The sequence below is a fragment of the Cornus florida genome, unplaced genomic scaffold, assembly GCF_030987335.1.
Source record: "Cornus florida cultivar Cherokee Brave unplaced genomic scaffold, ASM3098733v1 CherokeeBrave_3.0.0_Hap2_Chr09, whole genome shotgun sequence".
NCBI classification, from domain to species: domain Eukaryota; kingdom Viridiplantae; phylum Streptophyta; class Magnoliopsida; order Cornales; family Cornaceae; genus Cornus; species Cornus florida.
The window spans coordinates 9,104,150-9,124,475 of record NW_026775579.1 but is presented as its reverse complement, the minus strand read 5'-3'; the positions used below and the strand labels follow the sequence as shown (position 1 = coordinate 9,124,475).

At 35.8% G+C, this 20,326-nt stretch overlaps 1 protein-coding gene across 2 annotated transcripts; it reads right to left on the bottom strand.

Moving 5' to 3' along the window:
• Positions 1-846: 846 nt before the first annotated feature.
• Positions 847-14,405, bottom strand: LOC132273536 (polypyrimidine tract-binding protein homolog 3). Of its 2 annotated transcripts, none has more exons than XM_059774495.1 (15): positions 14,278-14,405; positions 13,861-13,928; positions 13,473-13,529; positions 13,298-13,374; positions 13,045-13,126; positions 11,789-11,912; positions 11,408-11,472; positions 11,247-11,296; positions 11,012-11,053; positions 10,810-10,861; positions 10,682-10,703; positions 10,535-10,548; positions 9,865-9,969; positions 9,402-9,545; positions 847-1,608 (listed from the first exon to the last, which is right to left on the bottom strand). In XM_059774495.1, exons 2-15 carry the CDS (start codon positions 13,915-13,917, stop codon positions 1,219-1,221), a joined length of 1,281 nt encoding a protein of 426 aa, XP_059630478.1. In that variant the 5' UTR covers positions 13,918-13,928; positions 14,278-14,405; the 3' UTR covers positions 847-1,218. The 2 variants fall into 2 exon arrangements, with proteins under 2 accessions (XP_059630478.1, XP_059630477.1); XM_059774494.1 differs by having other exon boundaries at positions 13,473-13,544; positions 14,278-14,404.
• Positions 14,406-20,326: the final 5,921 nt, after the last annotated feature.

Here is a 20,326-nt window from a genome sequence, read left to right as displayed (position 1 = left end):
TAATCAACTAATCATACAATTAAATATAAAAGCAATTAATCAAATAGACATATAATTAAATAAAAATACAATTAAAACATTTAAATAAATCTCCAGAAATTATGGGTAAGCATCTAGACTTAATATTCCACATAAAATGCATTAATGGCAATTCTATCAGGGACAAAATCCATTAAAACTAATATTCATGCGGGTCATTAATTTAAAACATTTAAATAAATCTCCAGAAATTATGGGTAAGCATCTAGACTTAATATTCCACATAAAATGGAGTTGTACCAAACAATAAATGTTTATATTTGTTTGTGATTGCTTTATTATTTGTGATAAGAATCTCGATGCGTGTGCACTTTCATTATGGAGACAGAATGGCGGAGATCTTAATTGACAAACGAGGATGGGAAGAGGATTTGAAACCAGTCCCCTGTATAGAATTGTGCGCCGGCCAAATCAACCTCACATAAATCACACATTCGTGAGATCTAAACAATTTTGCCATTTCATTTAGGAAAAGACAAAAACCAAAAATGAAAATTGCACTTCTTGGAAAGTTGAATGTGGTTTTGCACCCTACGCCTAAATGTCACCAACATACTTTTTGCAGTCCACACTTCATCTCATATGCAATTTGAACATGTTTCAATGTAATAAATAACCGATCCACAGCCTCAATCCTAATCCAGGTAATTGACCCAACAATTCACAATTGTGATCGAACAGATGACATCAATGGTTAATTAGTACTAGTTTGTTAATAATGCCAACGACCACGTGCTTACTCTATAATAGCAAGGAACAAAATCAAGAGAAACGGAACACCAGGGGAGATAGAGAGAGAGAGAAACATCGAGGGGAAGAAAGCAGCAGAAAACCGATTACAAAGTAAAATAAAGTACATATGGATTAAGAAGACAAGAACGCATCTCTTTAATGACGAGGATTTAAATCCTTGTCATCCTCTTCTTCCATTCTACAAAATCCAGCACACCCATAAATGATGGATCCTTGCCTGAGGTTAAGGAAACCAGAAACAATAGGTACAGGCATAAAAAGATGAGAAGGGACCTAAACAAAAGCGAAGAGCAGTCCACCAATACAAAAGCAGTTAACTTCAGTTGCAAGAAATAACATAAAAGAGTTAACTAAAAGTGCCACTGGCACATAAATGTCCTTTGCATGACACATTTACCCTTGTTACCCTTTCAGTATAAGAGGTCCTTAGATGGTCTGCAGCTGGGAAAAAGAAATTCGGATCATTGTACCGCCAAGGGAGCTAGCATGCTTGCACACAAGGGCTTCAGTGGCCTGCTCCTCAGTTTCAAACAGGACAAGGGCCTGCTTCTTACCATTCATCTCAAAGAGCTTGCTATTGACAATGGTGCCATGTTCTGCCAGGTGGGCCACAATCTCTTCCTCGGTGACGTCCTGGGTGAGGGAAGACAGGTGGATCATCTTGGTTGGGGAGCAGCAATAGCGATAATTCTTTGCAGCATTACGGTTGAAGCGGTTGAGATTTGAATTCATGTACTCATGTGTATCAGCACCTGTTGTAATGTTCGGATGCTTTGAAAAGTTCACCTCCAAATGCTTCCCAAACAACATGGCTCCCTATATTGATAGATCACGAAGCTTTAGTATCCAGTACCCAGTGACAAAGGGAAGTTGTGAAACAATAGAAGCTATACATTATTACCATTGGATAATTAAAGTGGGTAAAACTCAACAAAATCATTACCAACAAGTTTCACCATTCTGCTCTATCTAGCGTCATAAAAAATATCTTTAGCCGCCCAAAGTTGTCCTTCAAGTTCAAATGGGTTTTGATGGCTCTAACACTCAACTACAAACTCCACTTTACAAATTAAAACTAATCAAATTATATTCTATTCAGTTCTTTCAAGGGATCAGGCGGAAGTATTCAATTCTTTCAGTTAGGACGGTGCATGGATGTGTTTGTCCATGAAAATCTTTATGCAACATAATTAATGTTACCTCCATCAGGCAGGAAGTATTACAAACTTCAAGATGATTTAATTGTGTTTAATAAAAAGAATATAGAAGAAGCCAGCGAGAATATGTACCAGCGCTGCTTTCAAGAGAGGGAGACAGCGTTCAATGATTCGATGCTTATAGTCTTGAAAAAGTTGAGATATAACGATGAAAGAAATTGTTAATTGGTTGAGAAGAACAAAAACGAAGGAAAAAGGTTAACTGGTTGAGGCCAATATACAGATCATTAGTGGAAAGTAATTTCAAAGTAAGGATACTTAGATTATTGCTCTTCCACCTACTAACGCCGAGTTGGCAGTACAGATCATTATTGGAAAGTAATTTCACAATTTATACTTTATATGACCAACAAATGCTGAAAGTATTCCATCGTCAATACCAAAAGCCTTGTTTGTTTATTGAATGAAAACCCTAAAAGAGTCTCTAAAGTTTTCTTAAATAGCTACAGAATGGTTCCAAATACAATGGTGAGTAAATCAAAACGATAAAGATTTGGAATGAATAATAAATCATGCATCAAATTTCTTAAAGATGAATAAACATTTTATGAAGGAATACTCAAAGCAAAAGACAATAAGCCATTAGGATGGTAGTCTAAGGCATGTGTTAAAAATAACACCTCATTTCCCCAATATGGACCAATAAGGAAAAAGTTGAATTTGTGAGATTGTGCTTGTAAATGGAATCAACCAATAAGGAAAAGGTTAAGTTGTGAGGTTGTGTTAAAATTTTTAAGGTTAGTGAGTGAAGTAGAGGAGAAAAATAATCGTGGAATAGAGAACTGATACAATCAGATTCCCACTTTCCAATATACACAGAGAATCAGAGATAGCAAGATTATAAAAAATTTATAACAATATTTTGAAAATGCCCTTAACCATTCAACAGAATTACAATAAAACCCAATCTCCCTAAAACTCCCCCTCAAGATGGAGCATACAGATTATACAAGCCCAGCTTGAAACACAATCGTTTCAATGTACCACAAGCTTTACATGGACCCAGGTAAATGTGTCGCGTACAGGTATGTATCCACACGTCGAACCCATCAAATCCACAAACAAGACACATGGACACTACTAAATATTCATTTTATTTAACACTTTTCTTTTATTTTTTAGAATAAATAAGGTCTTTATGTAAAAAAGTGTTTAATATAGGTATTTCACTCATTTGAAGTAACAATGTGATAAAATTGAATTATTGCAAGTGCTTTTTTAATAGATGTTCAACCAAAAGTGTCACATACATACCCCATGCCCATGTCCAAGCAATGTATGCCCAACACGGACATTGCCCAACACGGGTACTTCAATACTTTTAAAGAGTCCATTAAACATAGACCAGCCAACGGTTCTATAAGAATATCGTCCAGTTGATCGTTCAAACAAATATAGGGAGTAACAATCTAATTATGTAGCTATAGATCGCAAATAAATGACAATCAGCCTATATGCCTGGTGCGCTAATGAAAAACAAGATTGCTACAATATAGGGGAGTAGCGCTCTATATGTTATTACATCATCTTTCAATTCCACGATTATTTTTTCTCCCTTCTCCTTTATCTCTTCTTCTTCTTAACTCACTAACCTTAAAAGCACGATCTCATAACTTCAACTTGGTATCAAAGCCAAACCGAAGCCAAAACTCTAACAAAAAATAACGGGGTAGTTACAACAAACAAGGAGAAGATAATTTAATATTACCATCAATAATGAATCTTAAGGAGAAACTAAAAAGTAAAATGAAAGAAGTAACAAGATAATTAAAAGTTTATGAATTACAACTAATAAGGGGGACCACGAAGGTTTTCATTCAGTTGTGTAGGTCCTATGACTATTTTTATACGAAAACAATTCTTGTATCTGCATTTTTGCTTCACTACTGTCTTCCACCCCTTCACATCTTCTTCTTCTCACTTCTTTTTAATTCTTTCCCTCTATATTTCAAACTTCAATTGTGCGCGTGGGGGGGGGGGGGGGGTGGGGGGTTGACCATGTGTATAAATGTTCTCTAACCACTACCTCTAATAACCAGTTTTAACTATATTTAGAACAATAGCGTATTACCCAAGAGGCTTATAAACAATTATATACTATATTCTAAAGTTTTTAAGACTTTTGGGTTTTTGTTTATAGTTTATTTTTAGGGTAAATTAATCTGAGCTCTTTGGGTTAATTACCCACAAATAGAACTTTGTAAAAATAACTGACATCCCTATCAGAGTTGACGGGTCAAACAGTTATAACGTTCAACGTTCACTTACAAATTGCCCTTTGCTTACTAGATCATATTAAAAGGGAAAAAAAATATATATTAATATAACCAAACGATAAAATGCCCCAATCTGTCTCTCCCGCCTCCCTCCAATCACACTTCCACACCTATGTTACATGAACTCGGGTACGTGTGTAGGGTATGGATATGTCTCCATGAGTCGGACGTGTCAAATCTCCAAACAGAGGAACACGTGGACACTGCTAAATATTCATTTTATTTCATTATTTTATTTTATTTTCTACAATAAAGTAATGTTTTTATGTAACAAAGTGTTCAATATAGGCATTCAATTTTAAAGTTATAATATAATAAAATTGAATGATTGGATAGGATTTTTTTTAAGTAAATGTCCAACCAAAAGTGCCCATGTTCGAGTAATATGTATCTGCCACGGGTACTTCACTACTTTTGAAGAGTCCATGAAATAGTTCATGTGGGGGTTCTTTAATATTATGTTGCTACAAGTAGCAGGGGTGATACCTAAATACAAAATGTGAGACTTGGATAGAAGTCTTGGAAGGAAGGAGGAGAGGTACACTAGCCGATAAGATTTGTGATGAATGTGGGAATATCGATTGCCATGAGTTTTGTTTATCAGTTGTTCATCCCCGACTTCATGCATGCATGAGTCTTTATTTATAGTCTCAGTTTGTTGCCTAGCTCGAGCCTACTCTACTAGGCCATCATAACCTTTTTAGGTGAAGGGACACAATGGTCTTTCAGCTCATGAAGATGCTCTATTGCATTAAATGCACATCCTCTCAAAAGCGGAGGTAGCTCTGAGTGCATTAAATGTAATTATAAGTGCTGCACTCAAGGCACGTGAATTCATCATCTCATTGACGAGGCCTATAGGTAAGGTGAGCTCTGGCCTCTCATCCTCCAAACCAAAGGTCCTTCCAGGTCCCAAGATGCAGACTTTCGAGACCATCCTACCTTGGTCTCGACTTGGTACTACATCTGAAGGTAGTGCTCTCGAGCGCCCTCGGAAGGGTTCAGCTCTCAAACTCGAAGTGTGGTTACATGGCCGTTCTCGAGGTGCCCTCTGAAGGCATCTCCTATCTCGAATTGGGTCATGCTGTCACAGAAGTGGGGTCCATATGGGTGCCACGTGGACCCATAGTTCCACACCCTATACAACCACCACCACATGCCCCCCCCCCCCCTCTCTCCCCCCCCCCCCCCCCCCCCCCCCTCTCCCCCTTCTCGTTTTCCCCACAATCGATGTTCTCAATTTTTCCCCTGTTGTCTGCTGTTGGAATCAAGACTTCAAACTTGGCATCATTGGCCGAAGAGATCTATTTGTGATCTAGATCTTGTCGTAGCCAAACAAGATTTTGCATATTAAATCAGCAATCTTGGCATTAAGGGCCAGAGCTTTTAATCGTCACAGCCAAACAGAGCTTTTGGACCATTCACGCAATCCCTTTCTACTATGTTACACACACACACACACACACACACACACACACACAGACATATACATATATATGTTGTACTGTATATATATATATATATATATAATATACATATATTTAACTTTTATATATTTTTATGGAAAAAATTATAATCAATATAACTTTTATATATTTTGCAATATTGTAAATATAAAACTTTAGCTTAAATTTTACTAATAAATTATAGAACTATATAATTTTCAAATCTAGCAAATTCTGAATTTCACAAATTAAAGGTGTATTTAAAATATACATATATTGAATAAGTATCCCTAACTTTTAATTATATATTTAATAAAAAATATATATATATATATATATATATATATATATATTTATATCAATATAATCAAGCGATAAATAAATGTTAATTCTTTTACATTTTAATATATAAGGTAAAATTGTAATTTAGAAAGATAAATAAGGTTATTAATGTCTTTTAACATAATGAAAAGCAAAATAGGAATTTGCTAAGAAATTTTAACGGACTTAACTATTCGTTGATTGCAAGGGAAGTGTGAAAAAGTCGGCAAAACCTCGAGGGAGATTGACCAAGAGTTTTCCATAAGTTTCCTCTGCACGTAATTATTCCAAACCTTAATGGAGGTCAAAGTAATTTACCATTATTTTTTTAATCTTAGTACAGTCTATTATAAAGGTTATTATTATTTGCAAGTTTTATAAAAATAAAAAATAAATAAATAAAAAGAGAGGGAAAGAAAGAAAACATAAAGAGCCAAATATGGAAAAACTTATAGAGAGAGGAGACTAGATAAATCTCTTCTCCATATAGAGTTCAATAATATCACTCGCATTAATATTAATATATTAAATATCAAAATAGCCTTATTGTGAGAGTTTTCACCTCTAGTTAAAATTAAAAAGGGTAAATTACACTAATTTCACTTGAGGTTTGCCATAATTACACAGACCTCCCCTATGATTTCAAATATTACTCGACCCTCCCCTAAAACAAACCTTGTAACACAGACACCCCTAGTAGTAACGGGCCGTTAAATCAACTAACAGATTTGCACATTTTACTTAAATACCATTAAATAACAATGAGTTACTAAACTGCCCATCCCTGTCTATTACTCAAACGTAACTATTTCAAATTTAGAATTCGACCAAACTTATATATACAAGGGCGAATTGCAAAAAAAAAAAAAAAAAAAAGAAAAGCCTTTAACTATTATTCAATTGCAAAAAACCACCCTTATGAATATTTTTGGCAAAAAATCCCCCTCAACTATCCCAAGGGGTGTTGTCTGAGGAAATTTTTTGGACAAAATTACCCCTTAACAGATTATTTTTCGGACAATTTATTTGTTTTTTCTCTCCTCTCTCCGCGTCAAGCAAGCCTTATCATTCCTTCAAACACAAAGCTAACAGCAGATCGAGAAACCCAATTGTGGAACCAAAACAATTTTCGAGTAGTAGGTGGTGGAATCAAAACAATAAATGATGAGATGATAAATGCATTTATCTCAAACTAAATTACTTAAATATCCTTTATAATTAGATTCTTGTGAATTGAATAAAGGGCAATGATGTCCTTTCACATTAAAAACTTTCATATTTTTAGGTCTTTAACTTGAGTACATCAAGTACAACAATTTCGTCTCAAAAAGTTACTTTGGGGTATTCGTGTTCTCGAAGTAAGTAAATTTAAAAAAAACAAAAATCAGATTTGAAAAAGAAATTATGTAACTTTTTAATTGCCAATTTAGTCCAACTTACAATTAAGGAAAAGAAAGAAATTGAACTAAGGAAATATGACAAATTATTAATTATTTTCCTTAAAATAATTAACTGTTATAATGGCTGCTAAAGATCAAGTGCACGGAAGGAGTTCTTGAGCTGCTTAATTTTTCCATCTTCTGTTCCAACGCCATGGTGGATCTTCTCTCTCCTGTGCGATTGTACTCAATTTTATTATATTAATTATACATAGCTTAAAAATGATTTTATTGGCTTTCCATTTTTTATTCTTTTTGGGAATTTTTCTTTGCTGCTTCACATACATTACTCGAGGGAGATAGAAAAAAGAGAGAATAAATAAATAAATTGTCTGAAGAATAATTTGTTAAGAGAGTAATTTCGTCCAAAAAATTCCCTCAAACACTTAAACGGACATCAGTTAAAAACACCCCCTTGGGATAGTTGAGGGGAGTTTTTTTGCCAAAAATATTCATAAGGGGGTTTTTCGCAACCGGCTAATAGTCGAGGGGGATTTTTTGCAATTCGCCCTATGTATAAATATACATGTATTTATGTTTATATAATGTCATCTAAAAATTTACATCGACCTCCCCTAAACCTCTTCACCCGCAATCAACAAATTGTCTAGATTATAGGATTCAACCTCCTAGTAGTGAGATGAAGCGGTGGAATCAGTGTCTCCTTGGCCGGAGAATAAGATGGCATTTTTGTAATTGCCCATGATTTTATAGTTTTGATGTTCTTTTACACAAAGGGCAATATTGAAATTTTAATAATAATAAGTACATGACATCAGCGATTTCCATCATTGACTAACGCTTATGCTAAAAAGAAGTGTCCGTGTTACAAGGTTGACTTTTTAGGGTAAGTCGAGTAATATTTGAACTCGGTCGGAGAGGGGCTCTTAGGGCCAGCTTTTGATGAATAAATCCAATCCGACCAATCCTTCGTCAAAACCTCTCTATTTCTATTTGAAAAAATCTTGAGGAAAAGCATTTTGTTTACAATGAGCTAACAATATGTCAATGTCTCTAGTAAACCAAAGTCATTGTTTAATAGTGATTTTGCTTCAATTTTTGATTTGTAAAGAAAAAATTGAAGATTTAGTTATGATTAGAAATATACTTTTCTATCTTCATTCATGGATCCTTTCCTTAAACTCAATCAATTGGAAGTATTGACCCAATTCAAAAATTATGTTTCGAAATTTCATAATCAAATTTTTAATGAATCCTTGGATACAAATTACGAGAATTTAGATTTTTCCTCGCTATTACCTTGGAATGGTCACCTTACCGGTCCTCCATTAACCCCAAGGAAAAACCTAAACTGCAAAAGTTCCATCTTGTTTAGGTTAACAATCATTTATAGTGCACATAAACTAAATTCAAAATTATGGAACACTTGATTTCTTCAACTGAATATATATGTATATAGTTGCTGGACAGACGTAAGGGCAAAACCAGCTATATGAAGAAAGACAGAACTGTTCTCCAGATAAGTTATAACATAGATATTTGGTAGTAAAGTCATTAATCATTCCCAACTAATAACTATATAAGGAAATAAGGTCAATTAAGCAATTCATAAGCATACTTAATTGATGTTTTTCATAGCCTAATTCCGGGCTTCCCAAGGTGTTGGATTAGACTTTCATTCTCCTGCTACCTCAGACAAAGAAGAGTAATTCCATAGCCTACTTGAAGGGTTTATTAGCAGTAAAACTTCTGCGCTATCTTAAAGAAGAAGGGGCATCGTTTTTTAAATAACAGAGCCATCTTCCATAAAGACATAAATTCTCACAAACCAAGAAACTCACTTTATCTCTGTTTCCTTGCCTTCAAATTGAATGAAAAAGTAAAGCTACCACTAAAGAATCTCAAGAAAAGAATTATAACTAAACATCATGAGGGTTATAAGAACCAAACCTTCAGAAAATGTACTGCCAATTCAGCCTGAAAGCCGTCACCCATTTGAACTAATGCATGGTCTGGTTTATTGCGGAGAAGTTTGATTCTCACAATATTTCCATAAATGGAAAATAAGTTGAACAGCATATCCTCGTCTACTCTCTGAGATGGATAGGTTACCAGCATGAAGCATGGAGAGAACCAAAAAATTTGTAATTAGAAAAAGGGCTTCAGCAATCCACAGAACCCAAAAGAAATACCAGGTACAGGAAAAATGGTCTCACAACCCGCCACCACCCCCCCCCCCCCCCCCCCCCCCCAGCATGAAGCATGGAGAGAACCAAAAAAATTGTAATTAGAAAAAGGGCTTCAGCAATCCACAGAACCCAAAAGAAATACTAAGTACAGGAAAAATGGTCTCACCCCCCCCCCCCCCCCCCCCCCACACCAAAACACCCACACAGAGAGAGAGAGAATTTACATCAGGATTTAGATTAGATACAAGAACAGTACACCTGTCATTTGTCCCGCTTATTCCGGGAGGCAAAGCTCCTTGAAAGGCAGCAACGGCAGCAGCATTGCCCATCTAAAATTTAAGAAAACAACTAGTAATAATAATAATAAGCATAATAATAATAATTCAGACACATAAGTTTCGCAGTCTTTCCACATAAAATCCATTACTTCATCGGGTAAATTGTGATTTATAAAGACAAACGGGATAATCCCCAGCAGTACAGGAAGCTGAAGAAATATGCTGATCAATGCAAACCATGCAAAAGTCCCATGCACTAGGAATCCTCCTAGCCATAACTCTTGCCCTTCAATGATGCAAGATATAGATAAACAAACCCAGGCCCCTTATTTTCTTTAGAGAATCTCAATAAGAACAAAAAATTTAGTAACAAATGCCATGCAAAGAGCCAGCTGCAAACAAGGAGACCAACAAGGCGGGACTCCAAGAATGATTGGCACCAATTATGCAATCATATTACATGTATATCACATTTAAATAGCAGGTTTAGGAACTAGGAAAGAGGTCAGCTTGAAGACAACCGAATATTTCCTCCAGAAGCAAGCAGGTGATAAATCACCCAGCTGTGAAATGAACATCTCAGACTGGACTAAAACATGACCAGAGCAATACACACCTGCGGAAACCCAACTGGAACACATGAAAATAGAGAGAACACACATCAGCAAATGAATATCAAAAAAAGTAAACAGATAAATATGCAGCTACCAAATTGAACACCTCCTCTAGCTCCAGAAGCCTGAAAGGCATACATATTACATACCTCCTGCGTCTCCATAACCAGGCTGGGGTACACCAGGAATGGATATAAATTTAATGTCAGAACACAAAACAAGCAATGAATATCATAAATATGATTTCAAGAGAATAGTGGTAGACAATTATGCATACTTGGGAGGATCTTCCCTTCTGTTCCGTAGGCAGAGATGGGTTTGTGAAATCCCTATGCAAAAATACAGAACGAAAATAGCAGCATCATTAGGATGATTCCAAAGAGATTATAAAATTCCAGAAGTAAAATATGAAACTAGGAAAGGTTAAAAATAATAATAATAATAATAGTTAAAAAATAAAAATTAAACTGCTAACAGACCTTGACCGCTCATTATTGTAGTTCACCTGTAACTCATTGAGGCTGGATCATGAAAAAGTTAAATTAATACAATATCCACCATTATTGATAGATTAAAAAGAAAACTAATTGTTGAATGATTAAAAAGTTGTTGAAAGAAAAGAAAACAACCAAACATACACAAGAATAAAAAGTTGTTGAAGAAACAACCAAACACAAACAAGATTAAAAAGTTGTTGAAAGATTAGAAAGCTACTTTGAAAACTGAATATCCAGCTGACAGCAACCATCATATATGTTCCGCCCCTTTAAAGAAGTTGCCTAGTGTTAAATTCTTCCAAGAAGCCAAACCAATGAGTAACCTTCAATAAAACTCTACATCAACGTAACTTGTTTGATACAATACTAACTACATGCCTGAAGAGAGTTTCTTGCTGAAACAGCACTCTGGCGTAACTGATACTGGATAAGGGCTTGAAAACCTACAAAATCCGCATACAGCGATAAATAAAACTATCAAGACCGGTTTAACTCTTTGTTTGTGTGCATCTTTGCACAAGATAATGTATCATTTTTTTCCACGAAATATTCCCAGAAATAATAGGAAACGTATGGACATTCCACATCTCAAAAATTAACTAAATGAGAATAATACAATATGCAGGTCATAAAAGCATAAAATATGAAAGGATCTTCCTGGCAAAAACATACAGATACATTCATAAGTTATATGAGAGTTAAAATTAGAAACAGTAAGAGAGAGAGAGAGAGAGAGAGAGAAAACTTGAAGAAGCTGACCAGCTGACTTCTGAAATATGACGATCTTCTCCACAAATCCATGAGGAGAAAAAACTTGATGCAGCACTTCCACGGTTATAGGATATAGCATGTGATGAATTGTAACTAAGAGAATTCGATTAGGCTGTGTATCCAGAGAGTGCCCAACAGCAGACCAGCATAGAGACAGGACAGAGAGAAGAGAAACAGAATGAATAGAGAAGAATAGATGGAGAAAAGAAGAAACCAATACAGAAATATAAGCTAGTGTATGAAATACTAATTTACCACGAAAATATACAGAGCACTAAACTACTAAACAAGATACAAATAATGAGTGAGAGAGAGAAAGCAAGACAGTCAAAACTTAATTATATAAGACGATTGGAATAGCAACACGGTATCAAGAGTATATATATGTAGAGAGAGCAAGAGAGAGAGAGGAGGTGTTCTCTATGCATAAATCCCGTAACAAGAACAAAGAACTGTAAATCAACATTTCAGGAGGAGAAAGAAACAATTTGAGGACCTGAAACTGCATCCTATGTAGTTATAATGACTTAAAAAAACTAAAGGCTATTCGCCTTGTAGACTATATGCTTTGAAACCCTCAAAGAGATCATAGTATTCTTTATCCAAGCAATCAAACAAGAGTTCTAAAACAGAACTTCCAATTCTTTCTTCTTCTTCTTCTTTTTTCTCTCTTAAGATTGGTAATTAGACAGCAAATCTAACAGGATAGGAGTATATGACCAGTATATAGCAAGTGGTGAAACTCAGTCGGAGCTAATGATGTAGAATGTTGTTATTTGACAATAGACAAAAAAAATACAAGCATAGATTCCACCTTGGCCAAAAAAAAAAAAAAGGCCCTTTGGGCCTTGAAATTAAATTTTAGAATAACTGTTGCTTCCTCCCGAACAAGACTACAAATACGGTCCACATGCATACAAAAAGGCTTATAAAGACCATCAAGTAATATCACATCTTGTTACATTAAGTGAATATTCGCACAAATAAGGCAATCCTAAGTTCCTAACCATGATGACCATAAGAAGAAGAATAAATGCTTCTTTTACTAATGTTTTTAACAGCTATGGACCTGGAGGGTAAACTTTCAGGCAAAACTTCTAAGGTAATATTTTAACAAATGGCCACTACTAACTTACTTAGTATATTTCCTATATTACCAAAGGAAAAAGTACACATTTTGCCATATAAGGGTCATCTATGCACAACAACAGCCAATTTCAAAATACTAATTACAGAGAACTAACCTCATCTTCTCGTCCTTGGGCATTCTGTTCCATAGTTGTTAGTTCTTGATGTGATGAGAATTGAACATAAACATTCCTTCCCCTAGAGGTTAAAACAAAAACAAAAAATTAGGCCATCAAATCAGAAGATGGAAAAATAAATCAAGAAAAAAAAAGAGATTGTTGCCTTTATAGTGGTGTAGATGCAGAAGAAATTTACCGGTAAGGGAAACTCTCAACATAAAAAATGAAGTATATTTATATATCATGATACCTTACAGTCGGCTGAACATTTGTGTAGAATTGCAAGGCATTTATAGCTGAAGGAATATCTTGCATTTGGAGAAGGGCCTGCAGAAAAATTAACAAAAACCCCTTAATTCACGTATTTGGATTTAGTTTCAAACTGATATAGCTCCCTCTAGCATATAGCAATTAAGAAAGAAGACCTGATTTTTAGCCCGAAGCATAACAAGCTTGGTGATGACTCCAAAGGGCTGGAATAACTGAAGCAAATCATTCTGGTTAAAAAAATAAAAATAAAAAAAAAGAGTATTAGAAGGAAAATTCATAGAGCAAGAGAAAGAACAAAAAAGGCCAGGTAAATTGGTGCTAGTAACAAAGGTGTAATTATTAAAACTATGTTGGTCTCCATATCATCTATGAATTAAACAGAAATTCATTGAAAATTCATTTAAAAAATTCAATGGGTTTTTTCTACAACCTATTGTTGCTATAAGAAGTGTTTTAATTAGCAAACCATAGAAGCATAAAAGCACAAAAATATGTACATTTTATATGTAGAGACTAAAGAGAGCAGTAGAGTATTAAGTACACCTCAGAAATTTCATGTCCCACATTGCGGACGTGAATGACTTTAGAGGGCTCTGTCATCTTAAACGACCCTGAAACAATGTATCAATCCGACGATTTGTTACTCAGACATTGCCAAGTCATCAAATTGAATAGAAAGGAATCGAATCCACTTAATAGCAATGCCTGTAAAATGTGCTGAAGAGAAATAAAACCTAAAAATGGAACCTTTTTATCCTGAAATCACTAGCATAGTTATGAAAACAAACCCTAAATTCATTTTAAACCACAAAACATGCACAAACACGACATAGAAATGAACAAAAGGAATTAACTTGAATTGATGCTTTTTAATCTCAAACCCTTGATTCATTCAAAGTGAACAATGAACTGAAAATAGGTAGGTAAGAGAGCGAGAATGAAGAAGCAGAGAAGGCTTGCCTGACGAGATTTATAGATATAGGTACAGATGTAGAGAGAAAAAGATAGGTGAACAACAAGAAGATTTGTTGGTTGGAGTTTCCCCGCTCGGGTGCCCTGCGTCTATCTCACAAGCAGTGAACAATGAGACATAAAATAGCGTTTTGGTTTGCCCTAAAGTTACAGTATTTTTTCCGTGATGAGGACCCACTTCATATAACTTATTGCAAATTTTTTCCTCATGCAGTGAAACCTTAAGGCCAAGTTTGGTGTGCAACTTAGAATGACAATGGGATTTTAGTCTCATTCCATTGTTTGGGACACGTTATAGAATGAAATAATTATTACTATTCTATTTGTTTGATTGACTATCATTAAATCTGAAATGGAATAATTTTTCTTAAAAATTCTACATTACTTTTTAATAAAATCAATATAATTAATATTCTGACAATAAATAATGGAATGTTATAAGATGCACAATATTGCCATTAAAAAAATAAAGAAAAACCTTAAAATATTATTTTTAATGAGATATTAATCTTAATAAATGACTGCAAAAGAGAAAATATCTAAATTTCCAAAAGACGCAAGCACAAAACCGTAGCCACTTCCCAGCCCCATGGTCACAATAGTGTTCTAGAATTGGCTTTAAATCTTAGACATATTCAAGTTTTACAACTAAACCAATCCACCATGATTGAAGACACACAAATAAATTTGTCAGTACAATTTTATCCAAAAACGGGTTGAATACTTAACCTTAAAAACTAATGTAAAGGCTAAAAAATAATATATATATATATATATATATATATATATATATATATATATACATATTTAATGATATATCAATCTCAATAATATATTAAAAAAAAAAAAGAAGGTCCTACAACTTTCTGTCAATGGCAGCCCTGGGTATATTCAGAAGAGAGGGAAGGTGAAAGACCTTTACCACGTCTAATAAAGAAGCTCAAGAAACGTGAAAAATATAATGTGAGATTTTTTTGTCTATGCGAAAGATTTTTGCCTTATTAGAATGTGATGAAGGGCTTATTGGGAATATTACAAAAATATTTAATCTTACTATGGAATGGGATGACCATTACATAGGTTTAGTATTGGAATGGATTTTCATTCCCTGGAATGGATTTTCATTTAAATGGAATGGTCATTCCATTCCATTTTTACACACCAAACAAATGAATGGTTGGAATAGGCATTCCATTCCTGTACACCAAACGTAGTATAAGGGTATTTCGTTGTCATCTATCCTCAAAGTGGATGGTGAGAGTTCGAAACTCCAAAAGAGCAAAGTCCATGTGTGAGTGGTGTGTCTACATTTCTTACCAATGACCAAATAATAATAATAATAAATCCACTCTACCCTATGACTTAGGGATTAACTTCAATACTAGCCTCATAACATGGGATACGAATAAACACTAAGCCATAACTCATCTTCAGCTATCACGAATTATCTACCTAACTACTCTAATATACTATACAGTACAACTTGTCTCCCTAGGCATGAATTATCAAAACATTCATTCATATAGTTGCTTAAGCACCATTGCATGATAACCACTTCTACCATTAAGAGAAGCCTTTAGTCGTCAATGTCTCACAATAGAAGGGTCGAATTCAATTATAACAAGATTAATTCTAAGACAAGAGATTAATTTCATTAAAACTAATTTTATTCATTAAAACCCAATTGCTTATTACAACTAGATCAATTGCTCAAAACCATGCAATCAATAAACACATAAAAATCCCCCAAAGTTAAAGAACAATCAAACCATGTTACTCGGACTAGGGTTACATCAATTCCCTAAGGATGCTTTAGCTACTCATGGAGAGGAAGGATGTCAACATTGTTGGTATAGAAACCATCTCCATGGACCACCAATTAGAATCTTCAATTTTCAAAACCTTAAAAGCCGCCACAGGGTAGGAGAACTGTAACAACCCAAACCCGGGGTCCAGATCGCTAACCGTGTCCTAAAATGATCCGGGAACACACAAGGGCAAAATGGTCATTATGCACCTAACTATATGTCAGGAGTCATAATGATGGCATAACAATCATATTTAACCAAATCGAATACTGGAAGAATGATAACCTTGACCTCGGGTTCACCCTAGGCCCCAAGGGTTGACAAGGGTAAAATGGTCTTTTATGTCAAAATTATGGAATGGAACTGATACCATTATAAAGATGGTTAAAAAACATGCAAGTTAGACTCACGAACGACCCTATTCGAGTTCAAAATGAAAAGTTATGGCATTTGAAGTTTAGATTAACGTAAGTATAAGGTCAGACCACTTTGTGCTCAAGCTCAACCTCGAGCACAAAAGTTTGTGCTCGAGCTCTAGGACCTACAATGAAAAGTCCCAAGAGTTTCTCTCAGTATCTCACCAAATTCACCCTAATGCTCGAGCACAAACCCCTTGTGTTTGAGCATTGACCACCCTACTGTAGTTAATTCTCGGCCAGGGCCATATGCTCTAGCACAAAAGTTTATGCTCGAGCACCAGCCTGTAAAATGGCCAAATGCTCTTACAAAACTGTGGTTTGGTTCCTATATGGAACATTGGTCCATGCACACTCCAAAGTAGTTCAAACCATCCCAAAATAACCTTAATCATACATACATTAATATAGTGACCTTAACACATCTTCATTGGCACGTAAACTTATTATATTGATGTCTAAAATATATACAATTATCCCAATAAAATATGATTTCAAACTAAATCCTCCACGATCACTATTACGATGCCATTATATAGAATTGACAATCAATTACATGCCACCATCATTCATATAAGAATCGATACATAAAATACAAAAAAATATATATATTTTTTCTTTATTTCTTAACTTTAACTGCATTTGTGGTGGTGCATCGTCCACGATCTCCTTACCATGTCCTGAAAAATATTAAAGGAAGGGGTGAGCATGAAGGCTCAGTAGGAGATGCCTAAGGCACCAACTTTGGACATCACACATACCGGATAAAAGGAAATTGGGATCATACTTGGGAATTTTATGAAATTTAAACCACATTCCAATCCAATCAATGGTATAAATATAACTTTGCACTCCATGAATGCAAATGCAATGCATGCCTATTCTCATTCTGGGTTTTTAACCGACCCCAATCCCCACCTACGCTAACCGACTTTACTGAGCCAGGATTGACAATATCCCTAGCCTCTTGGCCATTTGGGGCCTAGTATTAACTTTTTCAAAAAAAAAAAAAAAAAAACTTGACCGCACCCTCTCTAGATCAAGTTAGCACCTGGCTCGCGATACCCAGTCTATTTCTAACTTTCTCTTTCCCGCCCATCCTAAGATGGCTAACTTCTCAATCCTTTTCAACCTCCTTACCATTCTAAAATGCCCCAATTTCCTTCTCATTTAAATTCCCACCATGTCATGCATATAATTTAATTGTATCAATGCAACTTCAATTCTCAAATAAGCACTAGCAATGACATCAACATGGCATTCTTTATAATTTTAAACACAAGTATAGAATTCTCAATACTTTAATAACATGCATGCTTCCCATATAAATCATATCAACAAAATCATGCTAATGCCTTGGTACATTTAGGTAATTCCTCAACTATTCAATGACAACATTTCATTAACATGGACAGGAAACATTTTATACATCAAAGACTAGCATGCTTTCATCACATCTTCTTCGATTATCAATTCATTTATTAAACTTGCATTTAACATAGTTAAGTAAGGAATCAAAAGAAGATTACTCAACAAAAGGAAAAGTATAGAACATTAGGAATCCCTACCCCATGTGTGCTAACCAAATATGTCCTTAGCCAAGCCAAACAAGCCCTAAGCCTATCCCCAAATCTCAAATTTCTCTTAACCCTTGCACCATTGGTCTCAAAATGTAGCCATTGTCATGCTCTTCAATTTTCCATTCTTGGCCTTTTTCAAATTCTCACCCTAACTGTATCGACCCATTCCACCACATGGTATAATATTATCCGCTTTGGGCTTGAGCCCGTATGGTTTTACTCTTGAGCTTTACCCCAAAAGGCCTCATACCAATTGGAGATAACACCACCATATATAAGTACGTCACCTTTCCCTTACCTAGGCGATGTAGGATTGTCCACCCGTAGCTCGCTCAGTATAGTAGTTTGCAAGTACCTCGCACCCGCCCACAAGGTTGCCACAATCACCCCTCTTTAGGGCCCAACGTCCTCGTTGGCCACACTTCCGGCTAGATCAGGCTCTAATACCATTTGTAACGACCCACTCCACCACATGGTATGATATTGTCCACTTTGGGCCTTAGCCTGCACGGTTTTACTCTTGGGCTTTACCCCAAAAGGCCTCATACCAATTGGAGATAACACCACCACAGATAAGCACGTCACCTTTCCCTTACCCAAGCGATGTGGGATTGTGCACCCGTAGCTCGCCCAGTGTGGTAGCCTAGCAGTGCCTCGTACCAGCCCATAAGGTCGCCATAATGGGGGTGATTGTGGCGACCTTGTGGGCGGGTGCGAGGCACTGGTAGGCTACTACACTGGGCGAGCTACGGGTGCACAGTCCCACATCGCCTGGGTAAGGGAAATGTGACGTGCTTATATGTAGTGGTGTTATCTCCAATTATTATGATGCCTTTTGAGGTAAAGAGAAAAACCGTGCAGGCTCAGGCCCAAAGCGAACAAAATCATACCATATGGTGGAGTGGGTTGTTACACTAACCCTCTCAAATCTAAGCTTAAACAATGGAGAACGTATATGTATATAGATAAATATAGAGAGAGAAATAAAAGGGTTAGAGAAAGAGTGTTGGCAGAGCATGAAGAGGAAATTGGGGTGTTGGCCTTATCTTGTATTTGGTTCCATGACACAACATGCCAAGTGTCACCTTGTGGGTGATTACTAATTCTAGGTAAGTTACCCTCTTGCCCTCCTACATCCTTTACAATGCCATCCAAGTCCCACAAAATATCTTCCAACTTATATAGATACACATATATGTATATGCATATGAAATGTCTCCAATGCCTTTATGTATAAATGGCAAAATCAAGAGAGGTTCCTGAGTTCAGAAATCGTCCCGACTTTCGAAAAATCCTAAAATCAATCCCGTTTCCTCTAATTGACCTAAAATAATTGAAAATACATTCCTAAAACCCTCCACTTAAAAAATGACCGAAACGGCCCTTGTGGCACACAAAATGGGGTACGAAAAATAAATAAAAAAAAAAATTCAAAAAAAAATCAGAAAAATCTAGACATTACAATCTACCCTCCTTAAAGAGATTTCGTCCTCGAAATCTACCCTCCTCAAGAAGAAGGCCCACCAGACACCTTCCCGAGAAACACCTCACAAAACCTGCAAGGCTATAAGCTCAAAAAACCTTATTGCCTTTGACACCGGATGTCAATAGGCAATCACACACCACTGCCACTAGCAATACAATGCTCACCACCCTATGTGGGTACTCATCACACAACATCTTATCATGTATACCACTGGATTCTATACCTGTCTTAAAACCAATACTGAGCACACTCTACACATCCTTACTAAGCTCCAATGCTCACAAGAAAAATAGTCACTAGACCATCGACATAACGACATCTAACCTCGACTCATCCTTTAAAGGATGCGAATCCCAAGATAAGGGGTTCTGACTACCACGTTGTAAGTCTCGACTCTAACTCAACACATCTTGACAACCACACGCATGCTATCTAACACGTAGCTATACCATCACATACCCGTATAAGCGGTCACTAATTGTAACTTCTTAGTAATCATCATACCTAACACCTCCCAAGATGGCTAAGCAGCAATCCTTGCAAAGGTTGCATAGACATGAGTCACCCAAACCATAAAATGTACTCTCAAGTACTCAGGATACAAATGATTGAACCATTAACCTTCATCAGACACAAAGTCTTACCTAAAGCACCTTATTAACTGAAACATACTACTTGAATCCATAAAACACCATCATTTCCCAATTGGGAATCTCTTTCTGACCAGACCTACATCGTCACACCTAC

What these genes read in the sequence shown, in the direction of transcription:
- LOC132273536 (XM_059774494.1), bottom strand. Translation starts at nt 13,917, where the DNA reads ATGACAGAGCCCTCTAAAGTCATTCACGTCCGCAATGTGGGACATGAA. An exon ending in CTGGATATTCAGTTTTCAAA is followed by an intron (nt 11,054 to 11,246) that starts GTAGCTTTCTAA and finishes TTCATGATCCAG; the next exon opens with CCTCAATGAGTTACAGGTGA. An exon ending in AGAAGGGAAGATCCTCCCAA is followed by an intron (nt 10,704 to 10,809) that starts GTATGCATAATT and finishes GGTGTACCCCAG; the next exon opens with CCTGGTTATGGAGACGCAGG.